Source organism: Epinephelus fuscoguttatus, linkage group LG18 (assembly GCF_011397635.1).
Source record: "Epinephelus fuscoguttatus linkage group LG18, E.fuscoguttatus.final_Chr_v1".
Taxonomy (NCBI): domain Eukaryota; kingdom Metazoa; phylum Chordata; class Actinopteri; order Perciformes; family Serranidae; genus Epinephelus; species Epinephelus fuscoguttatus.
The window spans coordinates 4,878,430-4,904,703 of record NC_064769.1 but is presented as its reverse complement, the minus strand read 5'-3'; the positions used below and the strand labels follow the sequence as shown (position 1 = coordinate 4,904,703).

General features: G+C 41.1%; 1 protein-coding gene across 1 annotated transcript; it reads right to left on the bottom strand.

The window, feature by feature from the left end:
* Positions 1–1,499: 1,499 nt before the first annotated feature.
* macir (macrophage immunometabolism regulator) lies at positions 1,500–21,380 on the bottom strand. Its single transcript, XM_049604153.1, has 5 exons — positions 21,276–21,380; positions 20,736–20,792; positions 20,540–20,605; positions 17,873–17,987; positions 1,500–8,413 (listed from the first exon to the last, which is right to left on the bottom strand). Exon 5 carries the CDS (start codon positions 8,404–8,406, stop codon positions 7,753–7,755), a length of 654 nt encoding a protein of 217 aa, XP_049460110.1. The 5' UTR covers positions 8,407–8,413; positions 17,873–17,987; positions 20,540–20,605; positions 20,736–20,792; positions 21,276–21,380; the 3' UTR covers positions 1,500–7,752.
* Positions 21,381–26,274: the final 4,894 nt, after the last annotated feature.

Genomic DNA, 26,274 nt, shown 5'->3' with positions numbered 1-26,274 from the left:
GGCCGTTTTCTCAACCCTTGTGCTTACAATTGTCATGTTTTCAGACTGTCTGCAGTTCAGTGGTATGCCACACCTCTCAGTTCTGGTAATCACAGTTCCCAGTCGTAAATAGTTTAATGTAATCTCGTGCACATTAAGGGCATGCATAGTAGTTGGTAACTCATTTTGAGCTCAGCAAGATGGCCGTGTGGTCGCCCTCTCATATGCGGATGGCATCACTGCACCATAGATGCTCCGTTCGTATTCAGCAGTGATCCAGAGCATCATTTGTCTACTGCTTACAGGGGAAACACAGCCAGTCAGTATACTCTAGAAGATGCCCATGCAATCTCTAATCCTTGTAGTGACACTCGTCCAGTACAGTGGTAGGGCATTTATCATAAAGGAGCCACTACACTACAATAATCTTGGTCCACTTATTGTTGAGAAAGTTGCATTTAGTATCTAAATGATAGATGCTTGCTTGCCTTTATCATGCTGCTCAGTCATTTACATGGTCTTGGGGACCTCACGCAAATGCACAATCACGGTCTGTGGGACCTCAGTGCTGTATGCACTAACACCCTTGGTATTAAGGATTTCACGCAAATGCTCTATCATGGTTTGTGGGACCACATGCTGTATACACTAACACCCTTGGTCTTTGGACCTCATGCAAATGCTCTATCATAGTCTGTGGGACCTCATGCTGTATGCTCTAATACCCATGGTCGTCGGGACCTCATGCAAATGCTCCATCGTAGTCTGTGGGATCCCATGCTGTATGCACGAACACCCAAGGTCTTCGGGACCGTCTTCTGAATACTCATACGTGGTCCTCGGGACCCCATGCAATACTTAATTTTTGTTGGTCGTGCGACCATTAATTTCTGTTTGTCATACGGATCCAAGTGTCCTGAAGCCCCGACATAAAAAGTTGTTTGGCAAAACGTCATTTGAACTCTGTTTTTAGCCTCATTGTAGCCTGTAGCTTTAACTGCCTCTCTGTACACTTCAGGACACTTGGATCACTACGGACAAGCAGTATGGAGATATTTTGTGGTTTCGATTATGTGTTTTTGGACGTTTTAATCTGGGGCGCCATCAGCCTGATTGGGTGGAGTTGTGTTGCTACCCCCTCTCCCCTGGGATCTCCGCAAACTTCACCAGAGCCTCCCTCGGCATGAGGGTGAGTAGATAATGGCTGAATTTTCATTTTTGGGTGCACTATCCCTTTAATGTAAGAACCCGTCCCAAGCTGATTGAAAATTTTGGTTTCAGGGCCTTTAACTCTTGGTACTTAGTGGCTTTGTATTTTATATTAAACTTTGCATTGACTTGAAAACATGTTTAATTTTTTTTAAGATGATTAACACTTCATGTTTTCTCATCATAACAACAACTGTTCATACTGCACAGCAATGTTCAGTGATCATCACCTTTTAGCTTAAACCACTCCAAGGTATTTATTCAGGGATGTGATCTCCCTCTCAGACAGAAACAGAACACTGTATGCTTCCTTCTGATCGTCTCAGAAATCTGTTTGAAATAAGCTTTAATCATCTAACAGTCATTGGTTAACATCAAGTGTACATTTTCCATTTGGCTTAAGGAATCAATAGAAGTGCATAAGAGTGACTTTACATACAGTTCACAGTGGAATGGTTTGCACACCCCTTGAGTTTGAGAACAAAGTTTTCAAATGTCAGAGAATAAAATCATTTGTTTGGCAGTAGTAGCTACTTTTAGCCACTATTGGTTTTATTGTTAGTAGCTGTTGAACATTTCCATTATTTGTATGTGATATGCAAAATCCCTACCCCACAATAGCCTGTTTACATGTGGCTTTATTTACACCTATTTGGTACCAAGAAATGTCTCAGACAGTAGCATTCAGCTTAAGTCAACTCCTAATTTTTACTTCTCATATCTGTGATATGATCATCATCATAAGTAACATGACATTGATGCTAATTTACATAATTAACAACAGCAGCCTTTATAGCAGTTCCCAATACAACAGCATTAAAGGACAGCTACACTCATGCTATTCATTCACTTATTCATTATCCGTGACCATTTATCTTGTTAAGGGTCACAGAGAGCTGGAGCCTATCCCAGCTGTCATTGGACGAGAGATGGGGTACACCCTGAATATGTCATCAGACTATCACAGGGCCGACCAATGGAAACAGACAGCCATTCACGCTCACATTTACACCTACAGGAAATTTAGAGTCACCGATTAACTCAACCTGCATGTTTCTGGGCTGTGGGAGGAAGCCAACGCTGCCATGGGGAGAACCCAAAACCCTCTTGCTGTGAGGTGACAGTGCTAACTACTGCACTCTACTGTGCAGCCCCATGATGCAGATACACAAATAGAAAATCGTACTCTCACCTTATCAATTAGCCTCTCAGCTAAGAAAATAACTAAAATAAATAAAGTGAGCTCAACAAATAAAGCAAAAGAATATTTCCACCCATCATGTACAAAAGGCCCACATTGTAGAATGACACTTTAATTGTGGCCCGTCAAAATCAAATCTGTTGAAAATGTGATGAAAATACAGTGTTTCATGTACAGTATTTTATAGGGAAGCATGATATTGGATTTTTTGCTGATATCAGGTATGCTGATATATAACAAATTATTTGGCTGATAACCAATAATGACAGTGGTATATTTCAGTGATCATAAAATCTCTTCTGTAGAGGAATTAACATCATATTATACATACATGCTCTTATCATGAGGACCCGCCAGCAGACGGAGACTAGGGCTGCAACGATTAGTCGACTATTTGATGACTAATTGACTATTAAAATAATTGGTGACTATTTTAGTAGTCGACTAATCTGTTTGAGTCATTTTTCATAGAAAAGTATTATAAAAGTACCCCAAAATACTCTTATTGCAGCTTTTTACTTTCAGATATTGGCAGCTTTACACACTCTCCCATGATGGTGAACTAAAACCCTTTTGCGTGAGTACGAAACAAAACATTAGATGACATCATTTTGGGGTTTGGGAGGGACAGGCCTACATTTTTCAACATTTTAACCCATTTTTCGATAAAACGCTTGGTCTACTAGACGAAGAAATAATCAACAGATAGAGTGCCGAAGTCACGCCCCTTCCGGTGAAGCTCATGGGACTTTAGATCGGAAAATATATGAATGGCAGTCAATGAGGAGAGAAATATTATCTTTTGTTCCCGTTTGAGTTATGACATGAAATCCAAATATGTTGTTAATCAATTTAAAACATAAATTTTAAGGTCAAGAAAGTCATACTTTGTGGTAAAACTGTTGAGATATAAGCTTTTGAAAAAACGTAATTAGAAAGACTACACAGGAGGCGGTCGCGTATGTGACGTCATAGCTTTCGCTCGCTTCCAGCAGCTTGGAGTGACTGCAACCTGGCACAAAACACACAGACATCTTCAATCACAAATCTTAATCATAAAACAGTGGAATTTCAGCGGGGAGGCCAAGCTGCAGGAAGCGAGCGAAAGCTTCAGTACTCAACATTATGAGGTCTCATATTTATGTGTGTTTTAGCCAAAGATTTTCCGAAAATGTATATATGCAAAATTAAAAATGTCAACATTATAGTTTTTTTTTAAGATATTTTTTTGGGCATTTTGCCTTTAATGGACAGGACAGGTAAGTGTGAAGGGGGAGAGAGAGAGAAGGGGGGATGACATGCAGCAAAGGGCCACAGGCTGGATTCGAACCCAGGCCTCTGCGGCAACAGCCTTGTACATGGGGCACCTGCGCTACCACTAAGCCACCAACACCCCTAGTTCTGTCTTAAATGTAGCTTGTTTTTAGTCCTTATGTGTACTGAACATTTCTGACCCCTAGGTAGCATAAAAAGAAAACACTGTGACAGATCACAATGCACACTGACACTCCTCATATGGATCTAACATGGGAACACTGGTATGAATAGGCCCAGAGTAGACTGCACCCATTTACTCAGATTGGTTCATTGGTTCATTTTCTACAACAGAATAATTGAAAAAAAAAAAGAAGCAATTATCACATTAAAATAATCAACACAGAATATTCATGTTACATGTTCATAAAAGAAATATAATTCTCTGTTGCTTTCATAAATAGAAAACACAAAGAAATCACAATTTCCTTTGAAATGCTCAATAAATGGTGCAAAAACTCAAGGGGGGTACAGGTTTTTCCACTGTAAGACTGTAAGAGTTCACATGGCTTGCTTATGTACAATATTGCAGTGTTTAGTGTGAATGCCTAATTGGTGCCATGGAGGTGATGTTATCAAGGTGCACTGACGTTTCCAGAGGCAGTCTGTCGTAGATATCCAACAGTGCAATCAGCTGCAGAAAACAATTTTTCTGCAATAGAGGCATTGGGAACACATCCATAACCAGCTGTAGGGGGAACATACACACTCATTAAAAAGACACACCTCAAAAATACAGTTTTGTGTGCCTATAACCAATGTACAAAACTAAAAATGCACCAAAATGGTGTTCTAAAGGCAACATATTCCCAACCATGTTTGCCAACAATAATCAATAAACAGATGCAAAAAAGACTGAAGTGATACTCAACTTATATTCTTCTATCAGTCTGGGTTCTGCAGAGGAACTCTCACTCTCCATCTGTGGTGGATGATACTGTGGGAGTACTTTTAAAAGTTTTCACAGATGTTTTCTTAACTTCCACCATGTAAACTGGTCCCTTCTGTTACCAACAATGATTAAAGTTGCTTTTCTCTGTAAAGGATCCACTTACAACATCCACCTTTTAAACTTGAGAAGTTTACTCTTTGATAGTGAGGATTTTTTCAAGTCAAATCTTAATACAATACAAATATGGCATCATACGTACACTGACAGAGGTATTGTCCTGTCCATACGAGCAATGAAGTGATCCCTGTTGTGCCACTAACTTTAAGAGATGAAATTCAACAGTCCTAAAGCCAAAATGACAAATTGGAAAATAATTTCTCTCCCCCATCTTTTACAGAGTAGTCATGTTAGGAAGGGATTGGTTTAGGCAGTGGCGTGGGGTCCATTAAGGGTGCCGGGGTCCTGCCTTTCCTGGACTAGAGGAGCCAGGGATCAAACCCTGATCTTCTGGTTAGTGGATGACCCACTTTTACTCCTGATCCAACTCATTGTGTTGTATGTGTAAAATATTTAAGTTGTCACTCTCACAGAATTCCTAACATGATTACAGAATCATGTAATGACTAATAAAAAGTGCTGTCTGCTAAAGGGTGCACTTTTCTCAGCCCAGTGGCGGTATATGTGTAATATGTTCAGCTTTTCCAGGTGTTTTTTTGTTGGTTGACAACACATGCCGAAAATAATGGGATCTGAGGTGTAAAATATTACACCCAAGACTTGTCTTTCACCCAACTCAGTGGCTTAGGATGGATTATGTCTGTTAAAATTAGCCTGGGTGGGTTGATAATATTTTGGCCTGGTTTGTTATTGTCCGGACATTTTCCTTTAATTTTCTTCAACATTAAAATTCTTTTTTGGCTAAAAAATATGTTTTTGTACCAACCTGCTACTTGACCAGGCTGGTCAACCACCGGCTTCTGGCCGGTCAGAACAGCCCACAGCAAGGCGATTTAAGATTACAGAAATATCTGTAGAAATATCCAACATATATTTGTGAATCTGGGTACATTTTATGAACCTAAAAATATAAGGTTATTATTAGAGCTTCAGAGAGGTGGGAATGAGAACAGGCAGGTAGGTTTCAGGTCTGTACAGAGTACTGAACAAAAAACACCATCACATCACAGACAGTATAACAACATCCAAAAAACAAATTTCCCTCTCAGTGGTTTCTGTGACATGAGAAATACTTTTAAAATACTTATCTTTCAAAATACAACTAGAATTACTGCCTTGCAGTCATAAGCCTCCGCAAACATCCGGACTCATATGCAGCTATGACAGTTGAAATATGAATGATAGTGCATGGAAGCCACATATTGTAAATTAGGGATGCTTCACACACATCTTCAAACTGACAGCACAGAAGCTCTATACAATCAGCACATTTTTAAGATGTGTGTCACTGATAAAGTGTCTGAACATTTGTCACCCTTTCTGTACCTTAGGTATGACGTTCAATAATGGCCAGAAGTATTTTTGCTTAACATTATGATGTCAGAGTGAAATTGACCTTTGACCTTTTGCATATTAAATGTCATCACTTCACCATTTTATACTATTAGACATTTGTTTTAAATTTTGTCATAATTAGCACATGAATTCTTAAGTTATGACTGAAAACATGTTTTGTGAGGCTACAGTGATCTTGACCTTTGACCTTCAACCACCAAATTCTAATCAGTACATCCTTAATTCCAAGTGGATGCTTGTGCCAAATTTGAGGAGACTCCCTGAGGGCCTTCTTGAGATACCGCATTCACAAGAATGAGACAGAGACAAAGGCACAGTGGTCTTGACTTTTGATAACCAAAATCTAATCAGTTCATCCTAAAGTTTAAATGGACGTTTGTGCCAAATTTGAAGAATTTCCCTCAAGGTATTCTTGCGATATTGCATTCACAAGAATGAAACTGATGAGGTCACTGTAACTTTTGACCTATGACCATCAAATTGTAATCAGTTCATCATTAAGTCCAAGTGGACGTTTGTGACAAATTTGAAGAAATTCCCTGAAAGTGTTCAGGAGAATGGGACGGACATAGAATGGCTAAACATGAGTTAAAAACAATAAAATTAAAACATACGGACATACAGATGTATGGACAGAAAACTCATAAACATGACGCCTCCAGCCACGGCTATTGCTGGCATATGCTGCCATAAAAACATCCAAAATACACAGAGCTACCCATAGAGCTGTAACCTAGAGGAAAAGTCACACCATGCCACTGCTTTTGGGGTCTCCTGGTGACAAGTGGTCTGGGGAGTTGATAATGTAATTGAAAAGTCCCTGGTTGTCTGACTAGCAGACATTGTATGTCATGCCAAGAAAATTTAATGTATTATAAAAGAGGGAGGGATCACTTTACCATAAGTATGGAAAGAGGAAATGATTAGAACAAACAATAACTCTTTAAATGTACATATGTCCTGGTAGTGCTGTATTAAGATGGACTTTAATTAACACAGCTTTACCTTTACTTTAACAGATGAGTATCACTGAGGTTTTTTTTTTTTTACACACATCTTTCTCCTGGTAAATAAGAAGTTAAAAACACAATGATATTTTCCGACAGCAATAAATCAATAAATTAGCAATGTAGTCAATGTATTATCTTGCTAATTTGACAGTTGTATGTAGTGTCATAATCTGGAGAAAAAAATCACAAAACTTCCACTAACACGACTCCTCACAGAAAACTCTTATTGGACCGATAGCGATGGTGCATTTTAAAGCTGATACAGTATGGGATATGTGCTTTCATCAGCTGTAAACTGATATATTAGTGTGTCTCTGACCAGTACAAACACACAACACTGTCAATAAATAGGTTCACTAGTTATTGCTAAATTTATATAATTCACATTTTAAATCTCAACAACCTCGTTACAATGTGAGGAGTGATTGGAGGATTTTCTTCACAACATTACAGTACAAGGTAAACCCCCCAGTTAATAATATAACAAGATTATCAGACTGCCCTCTGAGAGAACAGTTTGTAATCTGAGTAGAAAGAACCCAAGCTGGAAATAGCACCTAAATCCCCAAAAGGGTGAAAGACGCCTAAAAAAAAAACAGCCTTCCACTGTGCTTTCATGTCTTGTTCCTGGTAAACATGCGCTCCCCTCGCAGGGTGAGGTGCTGCAGTTGGTACTGTAACACTTCAGTGTCTGATGACTCTTTAATGCTTATTTTGTCCAGATTAAGGTAGTCCAGAGACTTGGACTGAGCCCTCTTCCCTTTAAGCAGACAGAGAGGGAGTGGAGCATGTAGACCCCTACCAGGCTCCCCGTTGGCCAGGGACCTAAGGAACGTGTCGCTAGAGCTGGGCATACGCCTCCGTCTTCGCCCATTGGCAGCAGGAATGTCGTAGGGTTGGTAGTAGCGACTTTTGCCTTTGCAGATTCGTGAAGAGCGGTGGATACCCAAGTCCACAGACTTTGGGACAGTGCTCTGGATGGAGCTGGACACGGCCTCTGATACAGAGCCCTTCTCTGGAGTGCCCTCTGACCACTTGTGGGCCAGCTTGAGCAGCTCCTCACCAGTGGTGAAGCCTACCAGATAGTTTGAGTCCATGTGGAGGATCTGGTATCCTGCAACAGTACCTCTGATGGGTGAACATGGGGTGCTGGCACAGCGAGGTCTCTCTGCTTCTGGTTTCAATGTGGCTTTGATTTCAGCTGCAGGAAGAATGGAGACGTGTGTCCTTGACACTCCACTGATATCCATTTCCATCCTTACAGACATATCCTGACTGATGAGAGGTGGAGAAAAAAAACATCAGTTGAGCCACTCTTTTGTCTGAGACCGATACAGAAGTTAAACAAAGCACTCAAAAGCCATATTTACTTAACATGTTAAAGGAATACTTCACCAACAAAATGACCATTTGTATCTCATTTACCAGAGGTGGGCCCAAGTCATTGTTTTGCAAATCACAAGTAAGTCTTAAGTCTTTGCAGTCAGTTCTCAAGTCAAGATAGGCAAGTTCCGAGTGGAGTCCCAAGACCTCAGTTTCACACAAGCCATAATAACCTTTTCACCAAATTGAATGCCATTTTATCCACAAAGAAAAATATATTAGATTTAAAAAAAAGCGTGAAGGCTTTTTCCAAATGTGTAGTTTGTTGCAAGTTGTTGCATCTCCTTCTGTAATTTTCAAACTGCATCTTTTCATTTCAATGGAGTTGCTCGCCTGGCGCATATCCCAGCTGCAAGTTCTCGCTCAGCTCAAAGACTTTACATTGTGATGACATCACAGATTTTTAAATTGCTTACTTGGCTCCAGGAAAGTTTTATAAATATGAAACTTCCATGGATCACAAATTAAGAGAGTCATAACTCTCCTTGTTTGCAGCTGGAGGTGTCCAGTCAACATTCCTTTTAAAATGGTGGTCTATGAGGAAAATGCTTTTGCTGCAATACCATGAGTGACCACTGGGGGAAATTGGCTGCAAGGCTGAGCAGTGTTCATGGGGTCCTAGATTGAATGAAACTATCCTTGGTATATTTTTTTTTCCAACTTGCACTCAGTAAGGTAACAGTTGTTCTTTATGGTTCTCTTCTGCAACTTGATTGGATACTGTCAGATTGGTGTTTACACTACACATTACCACATTCACCCATTTACACACACTGTGTACAAGGTGCCATCTGCTACTCAGTAACCATTTACACACACTCACACACCAATGGAACAGCCATCAGTAGGTACAGTATCTTGCCCAAGAATACTTAGACATGCGGACCGGAGGAGCTAGGGATTGAACTTCCGATCTTCCAACTAATGGATGACTGATGATGATTTTAAACAAGCTGCAGGGTGACATAGTAGACTGAATTGCAGCTCCTCTGCTCCAACCCAAATGCACTTTGAGGTACTGACATTTGGCACAGATAGATTTAACGTAAATCAGTACACAGTAGTAGCGACACAATTTGGTTGGTACCCCTAAAAGTACATAGTTCAGAACCCCTCTCTGTGCTCAATGCTTCCTAAACACATACATGTTCACTAAAACCTTAAGATATAAAACATTGCTGCTTTTGTGCCTAAGCATGGGCTGAGAGATCAAACACGTGTGTGCAGTCACACACGTGATGAGACTTCTTGTAGTGACATGTTTTAATTCTTAATGTTTTAGCAAAAAAGCGTTTTTTGTAAGTTTGTAAACAGGTGTTTTGATATAGTTTTGCTGTAATCAAATATGGAGACCTCGATTCATGAAGAATGTTCGCCTATTTTGAATTCTACAGTCACTGTGGAGGCATGCAAAAAATAAGAGCTATTTCATAAATTCAAGGTAGCACATGATGAGTAATTTATATACAAATGGTCATCTTGCAGGTGAAGTATTCCTTTGAGCTATGAGATCAAGTTGTTCCTAAATGAACATATTAGTCCTAACTTGAAGAATCTTTACTTCTCCTCTAACTGTCACAAACTGTATACTTCATAGATTGTAATGAGCTTTTTATTAGGGATATTATGATTGTGGTGGAATTCACACACACACACACACACACACACACACACACACACACACACACACACACACACACACACACACACAAATCAAAGCAGCCCAGTTACAAATCAGAGATAAAGATTTCACAGCAGACAGCTCTGGTGAAATGCAGTCTGCAGCACTGATGGACTTGGAATATCACACTGAGTTCACACTGGACGCAGAGGTGCCCAGATTTGGTACACTGTCGTGCAGCCATCCATCAGCAGCCACCTGGCAGTTCACATCAGAAGCGCATTTCGTTTTGCCTTTTTAATGACAGGACAGCTGGAAATAGACAGGATGGTTGGGAGAGAGAGCGGGGATGACATACAGCAAAGGGCCACAGGTCAGAGTTGCACCCGAGCTGCTGCACAGGTCTCAACCTATATGGAGCGCACACTCTACCAGGTGAGCTAGTGGTTGCCCCAGAAGTGCATTTCTCTGTGCAGGTCAGCAAGTGATTCTGCTCTCTGCTATGTTTAAATCACATGTGGAGCTTTGTCTCTAGCACTTTGGCCACTGCACAAAAAATCAGCTAATGCCCACTAACATCTGGCTTTTTAATGTAATGGGAAAGTTCTCAATTGGCATTCAAACCTGGGTCAAATGACTCCACAGCAGAAAAGGTGTATCTGTCTGCTTGTGTGTGCATGTGAGTGTGTGTTCACTAGTCTCTCTCGCTCTCTTCTTAAAATATGTGGAAGCATGTGAGGCATATTCTATCATTTATCATAATCAGATTATGTATGTAATATCTGATATATATCCTTTATATCATTCAAAATAGATTATCAATGTGTTTTCCTGCCAGATTCACTTGCGTAAAAAATAGACCAGACGCTGAAACTTCCACTGCAGATCATGAGCCAGCCAGGGCGCTTGGCACCGTGCTGCGTCCAGTGTGAATGGCCCAATCAGTTAAAATGGGTGCCGAAAGCAAGCAGGCAGCCCTCTACTGAAAATCAGTGCGCTTCATGATGCTTGATGCTTGATGATGCCTGTCCAGTGTGAATCAGACGTCAGTCTGTCTATCAAAATGATTCATCAAACCAAAAATGTGGTCTTCAGACCTCACTTTGTTCAGCAGTTCATAAATAGATACAACTGATTTCATGACCAATACTGGATTTACTGCTGTAGTCTGTGTTAGCAATAGGACATATATATGTACAATAGCGTGTTCTTCATCTGGATAAAATATCACTGTATGACATCATTATTTTACTTTGTTTCACGAATTAAAACACTGGCACAGTTTAGAAAAAATGTATAAACTGCTGACCAGAGTTAATGATCAACAGCAAATTGTAAAAAAAAACTTATAATAATAATATAATCCCTTAATTGTCTTATCAAGGAAACTAGCAAACCATTCTCTGCTCACAACTTCTGCAATGTGATGATTTTTTTTTCTGTTTTGCACTATTTTAAATGAGATATCTTTGGGTTTTGGAGAAATTGTAATGGTTATGTTTTACTAAAACCTTTATAGACCAAACAATCAGTTTTGAAGATTGATCCATAATGTAAATCTATTTGCTTTAATGTATCTAAATTTCTCCCTTGTGCTCCTGTATATTGACAGATAATCACATTCACTGCTACAAACCAGTCTCCTGTTAACCAGTGACTTTGGTTATTCATCAACATCACTGTAAATGTGCCAGTGTTAGCCAACAAGCTCATTTTTAACCGTTGTCCCTTGGCCTGATGTTAAATTGGCCATTAATAACTCAGTGAGTAAACTCATTCATAAAAATTATGACATCCATAATAAAAGGGGTCAGTCTAATCTATTCTCATTTTTCTCTCTCTGATGCTCATCATGAACCAATCTGTTAACTGCAATTATCTCTAAATTAAAAACAGACTAGACCCAAACATTAATAATAAGACCTCACCTGACCCATAACTGAATGCATGCTCAAAGCTGCTGCTGGGCAGTGTTGGCAAAGCTTGGGGTGGAGGATACTGTCGAGACTTTTCATGAATACAGAGGAGAAGAACCACTGAGAAGCCTTTAAGTGGTGCCTCATCACTGCACTTTTTCTTTGACTTACTGTCACAAATTATTGTCAGAATGACTGGTTATCGTATCATTTTGAGTAGAGATACGAATATTATGAATTTCATATCGAATTGAAGAACTTTGAGGTAAAACTTGTCAGAGCAGCATTGACTCTGTACATCTAGAACCACTTAAACCTCACTGCAGAACACGGTCCCTCATTTTTACAAAGTAATTCATGTGTTGACTCAGCAGGGATAACAGTAAATGAGAAAAGTCAATCTACAGGAGAATAAATATCTGCAAGCAATACAGATTGACAGTCTGAATTTTCTGTTTTCCCTTACATGAATCAAGACATTTCCACCATAAATTGATGCAGAAAACTTTACCAGAATGCAGAAAATTAAGTGTTTGAGGCTCAAAGTTTCCTTGGGGGAAATTTGATATATCAATCCTTCAATGTTTAAATGAAATGACCCTCTTGTCTGCATCACTGTATGAGCACTGAAATAAATGATTACATAAGTAAATAAGTAAAAGATGTGATATTGTGTGTAACTTCATTTTTTATTAATAATTATGAGAGGCTTGCCCTTTTTTTGCTTGAGCACCTGCCTCCAAATGTATGAGCATGGCACTGGCAGTTTTGATTCATTATTTTAACACTTAAAATGCACCCCATCTCTGACTTCATCTGATACTGCTCTAAAGAGACAAATAACTAATACATGTTGATACATGTTGATTCTGGGAAATATTAATTCCACATGAAACATACTTTTTCTGTATAAACAAAACAAAACTTTCTTGAGAATAGATCATATTTCTGTGTTCCTCTGGACTCATCCTTTGTCTGCAGAGAACTGAAATTCAGTTTATGTCTTTGTCAGACAAACATGCAAACTGTTAATGTTCCATCAGCAGCCATTAGATGAAGATTCAATCTAATTTTGCTGCAGAATAAATCATATTGTGATCAAATGAAGGCTGGGTGTCATTAATACATCACAGTTAACAAGAACTCAGTAAAGAATATCCATAGCGTATGGCATGCAATTAAAGAATACATTAGTATTAAATCAATAGCAGTCAGAAATATTTCTATTACTATCTCTTCAATCAGAATCGTTTGAACAACAGCAGCAAAGTTAATACAGATTTAAGTGCTTCAAATATCAAACGAGCAGAATTTTAGTGCAGAGAACAAGCCAGTCCAATCCAATTATAAAGGAATTCTAAAAAATGAACGTCATTAAGTCAACTTAGAATTCATAAATGTTTATCAGAATTTATATACAACTTAACTAGGAATCTCAATGAAAGAATTACAGAGTGGGAGCTTTTCACTGGGATGTGAATATGGCTACTATTTTGTAAGCACTGCTCAAACAATGCATGTATAAAGATGTAAAATAATGCTAGAATGCACATGAACTAGAACAGTGGTGTAAGGACGTCACGGTGGGCCCCAGTGCACACTACTATGATGGACCCTAGAGCACGTTATCGTGCATGTGTTGTCTTGACACAAATAGAGACTTGATTGGACAACATCAACATACATTTAATTGAACAGTTCTTATAGTTTATTTATAGATTTTGAAGTGTATGTAGAAAAAGCATATTATTTTGTTTTAACTAGCTACTGACTGGGGCGGCACGGTGGTGTGGTGGTTAGCACTCTCGCCTCACAGCAAGAGGGTTGCCGGTTCGATCCCGGGTGTGGGAGCCCTTCTGTGCGGAGTTTGCATGTTCTCCCCGTGGCAGCGTGGGTTCTCTCCGGGCACTCCGGCTTCCTCCCACAGTCCAAAGACATGCAGATTGGGGACTGCATACTCTAAATTGTCCGTAGGTGTGAATGTGAGCGTGAATGGTTGTTTGTTTCTATGTGTCAGCCCTGTGATAGTCTGGCGACCTGTCCAGGGTGTACCCTGCCTCTCACCTGATGTCAGCTGGGATAGGCTCCAGCCCCCCCGCAACCCTCAAGAGAGCTACTGACTGTTTACAAAAAATAAAAGAGTAAACCATAACGTACATTGGTTTGCCTTTTTGAGGACATAAATAGTGCCACCATTTTTAAATCATTATTCCTCTTTGAACACAGGAATAAATTCAAGATGGCAATCTGAATCACTTGCAAGGACCCACACTCTCTACGGGCCCCTCCACCCTATGGGCCCCAGTGCAACCGCGCTGCCTGCACTGTCTATATTTATGCCCCTAAACTAGAAACTGTACCCCTAACTCTATTACATACAGCCCAATCAAGGTCTGTCAACCACTGATTATCTTCAGATAATAGATAGACATCTCCTTCACAATATTAACAGTGCATCCAAATTTCTGACATCTTCTGCAGTCTTGTCAATTGATGTTGAAGGCATATGACAGGCCAGAGCATTGATTTCCTGTTTTTACTGTTGCTTTTGGACTGTAAGAATTTATTTGTCTCAAAAACAAATATAAAAGGTTGGGTTATGAGTAGTCACAAACTACTGGTATTGGCCAAGTTGCAGGGGTGGAAATCCCGGGGGGGACAGGGGGGACATGACTCCCCCTTCAGTTCAAGCTGTACCCCCCTCTAGAATCATTTGAGACACAATTAATAATTTTTGAACAATGCAGTAGTATTTATTGAAAGCACAATGTAAGCGGTGCTCATTATAATCACGCAATAATGTGCTATTTAAATCTTAAAAGATTTAGTCCCCCCCTCCCATTCCTATAGTGGTATATCCCACACTCTTTCCAACGGGCGGGGCTGCTTGGCAGCAGTAGCAGTGTGTGGCTGGAACTGCTGTCCACATCGCGCATCGCAGGGTAAGATCTACACTCACACAGACACAGTTTAACTTAGGCTACACATGTTACAACACATCCCATTTACTGTTACAACAAGCCCCAGGCCCACGCTGATAATATAAACTGTCTGCAACATTTCTCCTGCATTGTTCAAAAGCCTACTCAATTATGAGTGCTGCTAAGCTAAAAGCTAATGATTAAGCTCAGAGTTTAGTGATAGAGAGGACAGGAGAGAAAGAAGAGGGAGAGGACAGGACAAGAGCAGTCAGTGGTGGAGCGGCTCGTAGCTAATGGGTACCTGTCTGTAGGCTCTCCACCTGTCAGTGAGACAAACATGAATGACGTGCAGTCTAACTGACAAGGAGCAGTCATTACGTGTGACTATTACGCACGGTTGTGACGGAGCGTAGCTAATGGGTACCTGTCTGTAGGCTCTCCTCCTGTCAGTGAGACAAACATCAAAGACGAGCAGACGAGGAGCAGTCATTATGCGCGAATATTATGCAGATCTCACAGCACACTGTTTATAAACCAGTTTACCAGTTTAATTGCAGGAAATGTTTAGTTTTAGTTTTAGTTTAGTTAGTATAGACATTCAGTCTGCCTGTTGGAGAGATAGAGAGAAGATTAAAGTGTCAAACTGCGGTAAAAGATGCTGTATAAAAGACAGGCTACAACTTTTTTTCCTTGTCCCCCCCCTGGAATTATTCTCTAAAATTTTACTGTTTATTGTCCCCCCCAACTATGAAATGGGATTTTCTCCCCTGCCAAGATGGTATGGCAAATGCGCAGTTTCATATGATGCAGGCCTCTATTTCAGTTGCAATGACCCTCAAGAGGATGAAGCGGTTAGATGAAGATTATTTTTATGGGCTTTTTGCCTTTAATGGACAGGACAGTGTGTGAAATGGGAAGAGAGAGAGTGGGGAGTGACACGCAGCAAAGGGCCGCAGGCCGGAATCACCTCTGTACATGGGGCACCGGCACTATCCACTACACTACCGACACCGCGACTTCTATGTTTTCTTTTGACTCCCTATTGCACCTTGCATAACTGATGATGGACATCAAAATTAAATGAGTAAAATTTGTTTGGTTATGTAACCTATTTGTAGTGGGTTGGTCGGCATTGAAAAGGCTAAAAAAGATCATGTGTAAACTGCCACAAGAACTCTTTATAGTACATTATGGTATCTACAACACATGGGAGGGGTGTAATCAATGTTATTGTGATATTTTGCTGGCAACATGGGAGGATGAGAATACAAGACATGGTCATTTTGTTAACAAAATGCAGGACAAAAGATTTAAAATTGTATTTCCCTTTATTTACAATCAAGAAACCAAAATATAGTATCTATACTGATTTTCATGTGTGGCTGGGACAATTGTCTTGTGAGTCAATAATCAGGCAAGTGCACAGATAGACTCCAGGTGGTGCTTAAGTACCTGCCCTTTGCCCTCTGTCTAGATAAGTGCCATTTTTTGCAAGATGCATTTTTTAATTTCTTTTAATAACATCATATTTTAGTTTTTTAAATCTGGCCCAAGGCATCAATTCTCAATTTAAAGTGTGTTGTGTGCCCGACAACTCCATCTGAGTCTATCCCCTGACCCTCCCTCTTCAACTTCCCTTGCGGCAGCCGCACGCAAATTGAGCCCCTTGCGAAGTAGCTTCACGTCTCTCTGACCTGCCTTCATGGACAGCCAGGTAACATGTTTGCCCTAAGCCTCAACATTCTTTATCTCTGTTGTGAAAGTAAACCACTATTAAAACATCTCAATACAGCCAGTCTAATTTAGGCAATAACCCATCATTAAGTTTAACAACGCGTAAGCTCGTCACTATACATCAATGTTGGTATCCAGACAAATGCATGAATGATAAATCATAATTAACCAAATAATTAAAAGGCAATAATAATTACATTTCTGTTGCATTGAACAGCATGGATGAGTACAAACTATGTAAAAAAAAAATTAAAAAAAATCTACATCATCTTGTGTTTACAGAAACAATGCACTGGTCATTCTGGACAACCCACAAACATCACTGTCAACACCTTCCTTTGGAAAACCTATAGAAAACTGTTGACTGCAAATTCTGTGGATTCTGAGTGACAGGCACAGTATTTATTTAAAAGGCATTGCGGTAGAATTTGAATGTAATTTTCACTGCTACAGCACCACAAACCAAATCAAATAATAGTTACATTATTTGGTTTTGTGAATATAAACGAAATAATTTCTTGTTTTTATGTCATATTGTAAAACCATCATCTTATTATTACGGTGGAATCACAGAGTTTAAACACAGGCCTAGATGGAGCGGCACGCAGGCTGATGAAAGCGCCTGAAAACCATGGCGCGGCTGACTCAGTGGAAAAGAGGCAACAGTGACAGACACACTCCCAGTGTTATACCGCTGCAATAACCGGCTTCACATCTCAGGCTTCACACACACACTCCACAAACAGAGCCACCATAGGCGTGGTGCAGCTGCTGCTGTCTAGAATAGCGTTTCTAAAGCTGCGTAAAAGAGACTACATTTCAGAGTAAAAGATGGCTGTTGCAACAGACGACAGGCCGGGTGCATCCTGTCCGCTGCTGCATGGGAAGCTCAGTGACACTGCACTGCCAGGAGAAATAACAGCGTCTCAAAACGGTGATTTCATTACTGTGCCATCCATCGCTAAATATGACGCATTGATCATTGGAAACAGACTCTTATCAGACTTGATTGACAAGATCAAGTCACGGGCGCGTTTGTCAGCCATTTATTTGAATGGACGACGCTAATTCATCCTCCCTTATTGAGCCTCATCAAACATCTCTCGATTTCATGACCTACAACTAAACTAAAAGAATACAAATGAAATCAAACACAAACCTGTTTGTATGAAGAGAATCCGATGTTCAACCTTCCGTCTGTGTGGGCTCTGGCTGCTGCTGCTGCGCTCTCACGCCTCTGTTCCGTCAACAGGAGCATCAGGAACACTTCCGGTCTAGTTTTCACATAAAAAGCCATTAGACATTCCTCACAGTATTTTTCGATGGTAATAATAAGCTACACTTTCCACGAGACTCTTTATTTATAAATTTGTCCAGTTGCTGTATATTCCTGGTTACGTATAGTGCCCCATTTCTATCATTAAACGAAAAAAGATGAAGAATTATGATAATCATGATTAAAGATAAAGTCAACAGCAAACAGTCAGTATTATGAGATAGTATTTCAAAATTATGAAATATGTCAAATGATGAGATAAAAATCAAAATTTTAGATTTCAGACAAAATTCTGAAAATAAAAAGGCAAAATTTTGAAATTAAGTTTTTCTAAAGTGCACATGAGCGCTGGTAGCAATGTGGCTTCCTTTCCCTTTCCTTTCTTTCTCTCTCTTCCTTTTCTTTTTTGTAACCCTAATTCAGTGTATGGACAGTGTATATTGGTGCCCCAGCAGCTTACGCAGTCACTCACTTGACTTTAACTGCATTTAAGCCCCATTTCCACCAAACACTTTCGGTATAGTACCTTTGGAACCAAAAGTTACCCTTCAGACATGGTACCTAGACCCTAGACACTTCTCAATTATTTTTTTCTCAGTCTACAGCTACCTTTCATTTTATAGGCTAGTTATAGTAATAATAATTATATACAGTATATATATAGATACAGCACAGGCCAAAAGTTTGGACACACCTTCTCATTCAATGCGTTTTCTTTATTTCCATGACTATTTACATTTTAGATTTTTTTTTAGACTGTGCAAATCAGGCCTTCATGGTCAAATAGCTGCTAGGAAACCACTGCTAAGGAGAGGCAACAAGCAGAAGAGATTTGTTTGGGCCAAGAAACACAAGGAATGGACATTAGACCAGTGGAAATCTGTGCTTTGGTCTGATGAGTCCAAATTTGAGATCTCTGGTTCCAACCGCCGTGTCTTTGTGAGACGCAGAAAAGGTGAACGGATGGATTCCACATGCCTGGTTCCCACTGTGAAGCATGGAGGAGGAGGTGTGATGGTGTGGGGGTGTTTTGCTGGCGACACTGTTGGGGATTTATTCAAAATTGAAGGCACACTGAACCAGCATGGCTACCACAGCATCCTGCAGCGACATGCCATCCCATCCGGTTTGCGTTTAGTTGGACGATCATTTATTTTTCAACAGGACAATGACCCCAAACACACCTCCAGGCTGTGTAAGGGCTATTTGACCAAGAAGGAGAGTGATGGAGTGCTGCGGCAGATGACCTGGCCTCCACAGTCACCGGACCTGAACCCAATCGAGATGGTTTGGGGTGAGCTGGACCACAGAGTGAAGGCAAAGGGGCCAACAAGTGCTAAACACCTCTGGGAACTCCTTCAAGACTGTTGGAAAACCATTTCAGGTGACTACCTCTTGAAGCTCATGGAGAGAATGCCAAGAGTGTGCAAAGCAGTAATCAGAGCAAAGGGTGGCTATTTTGAAGAAACTAGAATATAAAACATGTCTTCAGTTATTTCACCTTTTTTTGTTAAGTACATAACTCCACATGTGTTCATTCATAGTTTTGATGCCTTCAGTGAGAATCTACAATGTAAATAGTCATGAAAATAAAGAAAACGCATTGAATGAGAAGGTGTGTCCAAACTTTTGGCCTGTACTTAATTATTATAACTAGCCTAGTCATCCTCTACTGACCAATCAATGGACTGCAGTGTCCACAGCTCCACCTTTTAGTACCAGATCTGTGTGCTAGGTACCCCAACAGAGGGGTGACCAAAAATGGGGACTTTAAGGAATGGTTCCATTGATACCATCCACAACTTTTCACTGTGGGAATGGAAAGATGTGTACCGAAATGACCTGAACCGTGTTGGACTGCTTAGTGGAAATGTGGCTTTAGAGACAAATCCTAGTGCAGAGGAAAACTAAACTATTTAGCTCCTTTACGCACTTCTTTTAAATACAAAGTTCAGTCTATCAACCAATTTATTCAGCCAATTTTTATTTAGTTATGGCACTAATTACCTGGAAATAAAAAAAGTGCAAATAAAACCAAACTTTTCATTCCAGGCTTTTTGAGTCTCACAACGTCCCTGCGTCCCTGGCCTACAGGTGCACTGCAGTGCTTAATAAGGTCAACTGAATGATTGGTAAATGTTACAGTGCTGTAGTGTCACATCTGCTTAATAGCTGTTCGTGTAGCCTAGCTTTGACAATATTCTCCAACAATAACTATGATTTTGTTGTAGTAATGCTTACACAACTAGATGGTGCCCATTTACAGCAAACAAGATGGGTTAAAATGATATACTTTGCTGCTTTGATTTGCCCACAACAAGACAGCTACATCGGCCTCTATAGAATTCCTCATGCATGACAACATAAACCCGTAAAGACCTGATGCTGTGATGCTGATCTTAAATAATAAGAAAAAAACATTAACATTCAACATTAACATTTCTGTCTGTTACTTCATATCAGTGTCTTAATCATTATATCTAAAAATCATAAATGAGTTCAATTGTTGTAAACAAAGACAATATTAATTTGGAGATATAGTTTATGTACCAGAAGGATCTGTAGAGCTGTCCTCTGTGGATGAACCAGGAGTTGGAGTATTGTCATCTCCAGCTGCTGTGTGAGAATATAAATAGAACATGCATAACATGCAGAGTAGATAAAACATAAGCAATTATACCTGGTAACATCCATAAACAAGAGGACAACACAGTGAATTGTAAATTTAAAAAAAAAATTCACTTACCAGTGCGTTTGTCCTCTCTAGTTCCACCACCACCAAAATATTTGAGTATTGCTCCTTCTGAAAAAGTGAGATATTAATTACTTTATTTACTTATTCATTTATTTATTTCAATAACAATTACTGTAAACAGAAAATAATGCTAAAAGAAAATGTATGTAGGGGTAACTAATATTATTGACTAATACAGCTTTAGTTTAGTATGATTTTTTTAATCCTTTCATACCGTTCATATTCTGACCTTCACAGTATGGAGCAGGTAGTTTTTGACCCTTTGTTATAAGACACTATCAAGAAATATGAACCACAGATATGTTGTGCATCCCGACCAACACTGCTTTTAATTTCTTCCATGAATTATATTGAAAGTGAAGGATGTAACAACCTTGCTGAATGATAGGTTTCACCATAATCATTTGAAACTCTACACTGCGTGAGAACTGGTCTGCAAAATTCAAACAGACACTGCAAAAACACATATTGCACATGCTAACCTCATCACCCATTCTGGTAAGTGATAAACGTTGCTGTACTTGACTTTACCTTGAGCTTGTTTGTTTGCCTGTTTGACCTCTTTTTCGTCCTCTTCTCCACTCCTGAGGGATATGCCCACTTCAGCATCTTCGTAGACGGTACTGCGCATGCTCCGTTCAGTGAATGGCACCTGCCCGCTGGTCTGTAGGGTCCCCGCCCTGCTACAGGTCACATTTTGTATGTTGGAGGTCACGGCGTGATGGAGCCAACAGAACCACATCGTTTGCAAAAAGCAGAGATGAAATTCTGAGGTCCCCGAACCGGACCCCTTCCTCTCCACAGCTGCGCCTCGAGATCCTGTCCATGAAAATTACAAACAGGATTGGTGACAAGGGACAACCTTGGTGGAGGCCAACACCCACCCAGAACGTGTTCGACTTTACACCAAGTATGCGGACACAGCTCTCACTTTGGTCATACAGGGACCAGATGGCTCATAGCAGTGAGCCTGGTACCCCGCACTCCCGCAGTACCCCACACAAGACCCCCCGAGGGACACAGTCGTAAGCTTTCTCCAAGTCCACAAAGCACATGTAGACTGGATGGGCAAACTCCCACGACCCCTCCAGCAGCCTTGCAGATGTAAAGAGTTGGTCCACTGTTCCACGGCCAGGATGGAATCCGCACTGCTCCTCCTGGATCTGAGGTTCGACAATCGGTCGGAGCCTCCTTTCCAGCACCCTGGAGTAAACTTTACTTGGGAGGCTGAGCAGGGTGAGACCCTGATAGTTGGAGCACACCCTCCGGTCCCGTTTTTTGAAGATAGGGACCACCTACCCGGTCTGTCACTCTGCAGGCACTGTACCTGACTTCAATGCAACACTGAATAGGCGTGCAGCCAAGACAGCCCAACAGTGTCCAGAGCCTTCAGCATCTCAGTTCCCAGTTCACCCTCACTACACGTTTGGGTTTACCAGGTCTGTCCGGCAGCCTCTGCATTTCTGTCTCTTTTCATGCGTCACGCAAATTGAGACCATGTCCCGCATGATTGGTTGTCACCCGCGCTTGCATTCACCCCCGGCCAATGAGATGAAGCTGCATGCAGTGGCCGGCCTACGTGGGCTCTTTGTTTATTGTCACAGTAGCACTGTATGTGTGTTTAAGCACTAGGGCCCGCACCATATAGCAACTATTTCAACCTCCTTGATAGCAACCGGAGACACTTGTTAGCTAATGACACTCACGCCGTGCGAGTGTCAGTAGGCTTGATGAAGATGAACTGCGCCTCGCCTGCAAAGTAGACGAGAACAGGCGGCCACAGCGGGGGGCGGTGACAAAAACCAGTTTCCCAACAGTTTCCAGCAGCCTTCATGGTGTGTTCGTTTTGTACTCGGAGGTCAGAAATTCCCAGTTCCCAGTCGGAAGTTTAAACTTGAATGCACCCTGAGGTCGGATTTCCAACTCGGAAACTCGCAACCACATCAACCCCGACTTACGAATTCAAGATGGCTGCTGGTCACATACATAGTGAGTAAACACTCTGCTATTTGTTTTACATTAGGTCAGCCTCATCTGTGGCTTTCATCAGTTGGAGTGCATGATGGTTTTGAAGCTGTCTATACTCCAAAAGTGCAAGGGAAACAAAGGCTTTCTTGTGGGCGTCCATGTTTTTTTCCGACTTGTCCACCGTCGTCAACTAGAATGCAAAAACTGTTGTCAACTCGGAGGTGACGTCATTCCCACTTCAGACTTCCGACCTCCGAGTACAAAACCAATGCAACATCAGTCCATAAAGGAAGTCACAGACACACTCACATCCTGTCTGGAATGATGTTAATTCATTAAAAAAGTGATCAGACCCATACAGTATATCAGTTTGTTTTCAGTCTCCAGTTGTTTTAATTATGATAGATTAATTTATTAAAATGCTTTATCTGTAATTTAAGTTATGGTTTAACCTCCATTTGACATGAACTCTCCTGTAAATCAGCATCATATCAGTTTGACATGTCCCCTCAAATACACAGGCTGAATAAACTGTGTTTGACTATAAGGTTAATATTTTCAGAGGAAAAAAAATACAAGACAACAGCTTTCATTAAGGCTCAGTCAGATACAGTCAGGGCTTCACATTTGGGCTTCTCCTCACATCCCACTGACCACAAGTCTGTGGTCAGTGGGATGTGAGGAGTTGTTGCTAAATACTTCAATAATTAAAACAGTCCAGTGTTAATATACAGTAGACTCTGTATAGTATGATGAATGTATTTAGTCTGTGATGACTAAACTTCACGCTGGGGGTGGGTGTCCCACATTGTCCCTCACAAACCTACTCCTTGTCCCACATTTGTTTTATTGGGACCTGGTCACCCTTGATCCAACTCACCACTGGGTGGTGATCAGTTGACAGCTCTGCTCCTCTCTTCACCCAAGTGTCCAAGACACACGGCCACGGATCTGATGATACGACCACAAGGTCGATTCATTGATCTTTGGCATAGGGTGTTCTGGTACCAGGTACACTTATGAACCTCCCTGTGTTCGAATGTGGTGTTTGTTATGGCCAGTCCATGACCCGCATAGAAGACCAATAACAAAACAACACTCGGGTTCGGATCAGGCAGGCCGTTCCTCCCAGTCACCCCCCTCCAGGTTTTTCCGTCATTGCCCAAGTGAGTGTTGAAGTTCCCCAGGAGAACTATGGAGGCCCCAGCCGACACCCCTTGCAGGACGCCGCCAAGAGACTCAAGAGCACCAACAACAGTCAGAGACCTTCTCTTTGCGACCCGCAGTCAGAAAAAGCGAGAGTCCAGCCCCTCTCCAGGAGGTTGGTTCCAGAACTAGTGTTGTGTGTGGAGGTGAGCCCAACTATATCTAGTCAGTACTGCTCCACCTCCCACACCAGCTTTGGCTCCTTTCCCACCAGAAAGGTGACATTCCACGTTCCCAAAGCCAGTCCGCGACGCCAGGGATCAGCACGCAAGGGGCCTCGCCCCTGCCTGCCGTCTGGCACACAATGCACCTGCCCCTGATTTCTGTTCCTGCGGGAGGTGGGCCCACAGGGTGACAGCTCCATGTAGTCTCTTCGGGCTGGGCCTGACTGGGCCCCATGGCCTAAGGCCTGGCGACCAGATGCTCACTGGCGACCTCTCCCCCTGGGTCTGGCTCCAGGAGGGGGCCCCAGTGTCCCCATACCAGGTGAGGTGCTCACCTCCCGAAAAGTCTGTTTCACTGAGGTCTTTGAATCACTCTTAGTCTGGTCCCTCCCCCGGGACCGCTTTGCCTTGGGAGACCCTACCAGGGGCTATTAGCCCCAGACAACACAGCTCCCAACACAGGGACATGCAAACCCCTCCACTAAGTTAAGGTACCTTGATTAGTCTTGACATGGACATGAACTGATTCATATTTGGTGATCAAAGATTAAAGGTCAAGGTTACTGTGACCTTGCATCCTTGTCATTGTCATGAACAGAGTTGGATATAACGCGTTACAAAGTCATGCGTTAGAGTACTTTGATTACTTTTTGCAGTAACGAGTAACCTAAAGCGTTAGTTTGCTGTTTGAGTAATCAAATACTTAAGTACATTTTCAAACAAGACATCAGTTACTTCCGTTACTTTTAGAATGCTGGTCCTTCAGCTCCGAAACAGCAACGGCTGTTGTTTGGTTCTAATAACGGAGATAACATTAAACCTATCAGTCTGAAAGAAGCCACAGAGTTTGTGGCTCGCTACGTGGTCGGAGAAATGCTGCTGTTGTCTACGGTGGAGTCTAAATAGGGAGGACTCGCTGACAGACATATTTCAGACTCAGGACTTGCATTATGCCTGGTACACGCTACACGCTGGTACTCACCAATTATCCCCGGTAGTCTTTCACAGAGTATGATGTCATCGGGTTATTCTTGTCCTATTTTTATTTCACTATTATTTGAGTCACTGTGTCTGTTCATGTGCCAGCCGACATGTTGTTGTAGTCACCTAAAAGCGTCAGCAGATGACAGGAGCTACATTTGAAGTGCCATACGTAAACTGTCAAGCTACTGTATCTTCCACAGGAAGTTCTGACAAATGTTTCAGAATAAAAGCCTATTTAGAAAATGGAGGGATTCTCTGGCCAAGGTTATAAGGGGCTTTTAATTTGAAACAAGTGTTGAGTTTGAAATGACGGTGCAATATGTTAACTTTACAAAGACAACGGAGCAGTTAAAAAGTAAATATATAGAGGGATTAATAAATAATGGACCTTCTATAATGTAGTTTGTTTCAAATGAAGCTGGGAGCCTCTGCAGTTGTGGTGAGTAAAAGCCCCGCCACTATTTGTTAGTGTTACTATTTTATGTCTGACCGTGAGGATGTACCATTGTTTGCTAGCTTGATGCTAATGACAGTAACGTTAACTCAGCGGGTTGACAAAGTGCCTCTGCTGTTTCACACCATCATTTCCCCCTTTTACTCTGTGTGGTAACATCCCTAGAGGAAATATTAAAAATGCTGGGGTGTTGTCATACAGTTGTCTACGGCAGCAGATCGTTCTGTGTTTCTACTGGTCAAAGTGACAGCTGTGATAGGAGAATTGGATCTCAGTGAAGGGCAAGTGGTCCATAACTTGAATTTTGGAGACAAAATAATGTAGGCTTAGCACCCTGTGGTCCATTGCCCAATAGGAAATGTAGAATACTCAAAAGTACTTTAAAAGTAATTGAGTTACTTTTCTCAGGGAGTAACGTTGGAAGTACTTTTAAAGTAATTGAGTTACTTTACTCAGGAAGTAATGCAGTAAAGTAACTGGTTACTTTTTTTTTTTTTAAAAAGTAACACAGTAACGTACTTTGATTACTTTTAAAGTACCCCTTACAACACTGGTCATGAACACAATATCTAAAGAACACATTAAGGTATTTTTTAAAAACTTGGCACAAAATCCCACTTTGAGTCAAGGATGAACTAATTAGAATTTGGTTATCAAAGATCAAGGTCACTGTGACACTGTGTATGTCTCATTTTGTGAACACCATATTTCAAGAAGTCCACGACATAACTTTTCTAAATTTGGCACAAACTCT

Bases quoted from the DNA above. Each gene is read 5' to 3' on its own strand.
- macir (XM_049604153.1), bottom strand. From the start codon at position 8,406: ATGTCTGTAAGGATGGAAATGGATATCAGTGGAGTGTCAAGGACACAC.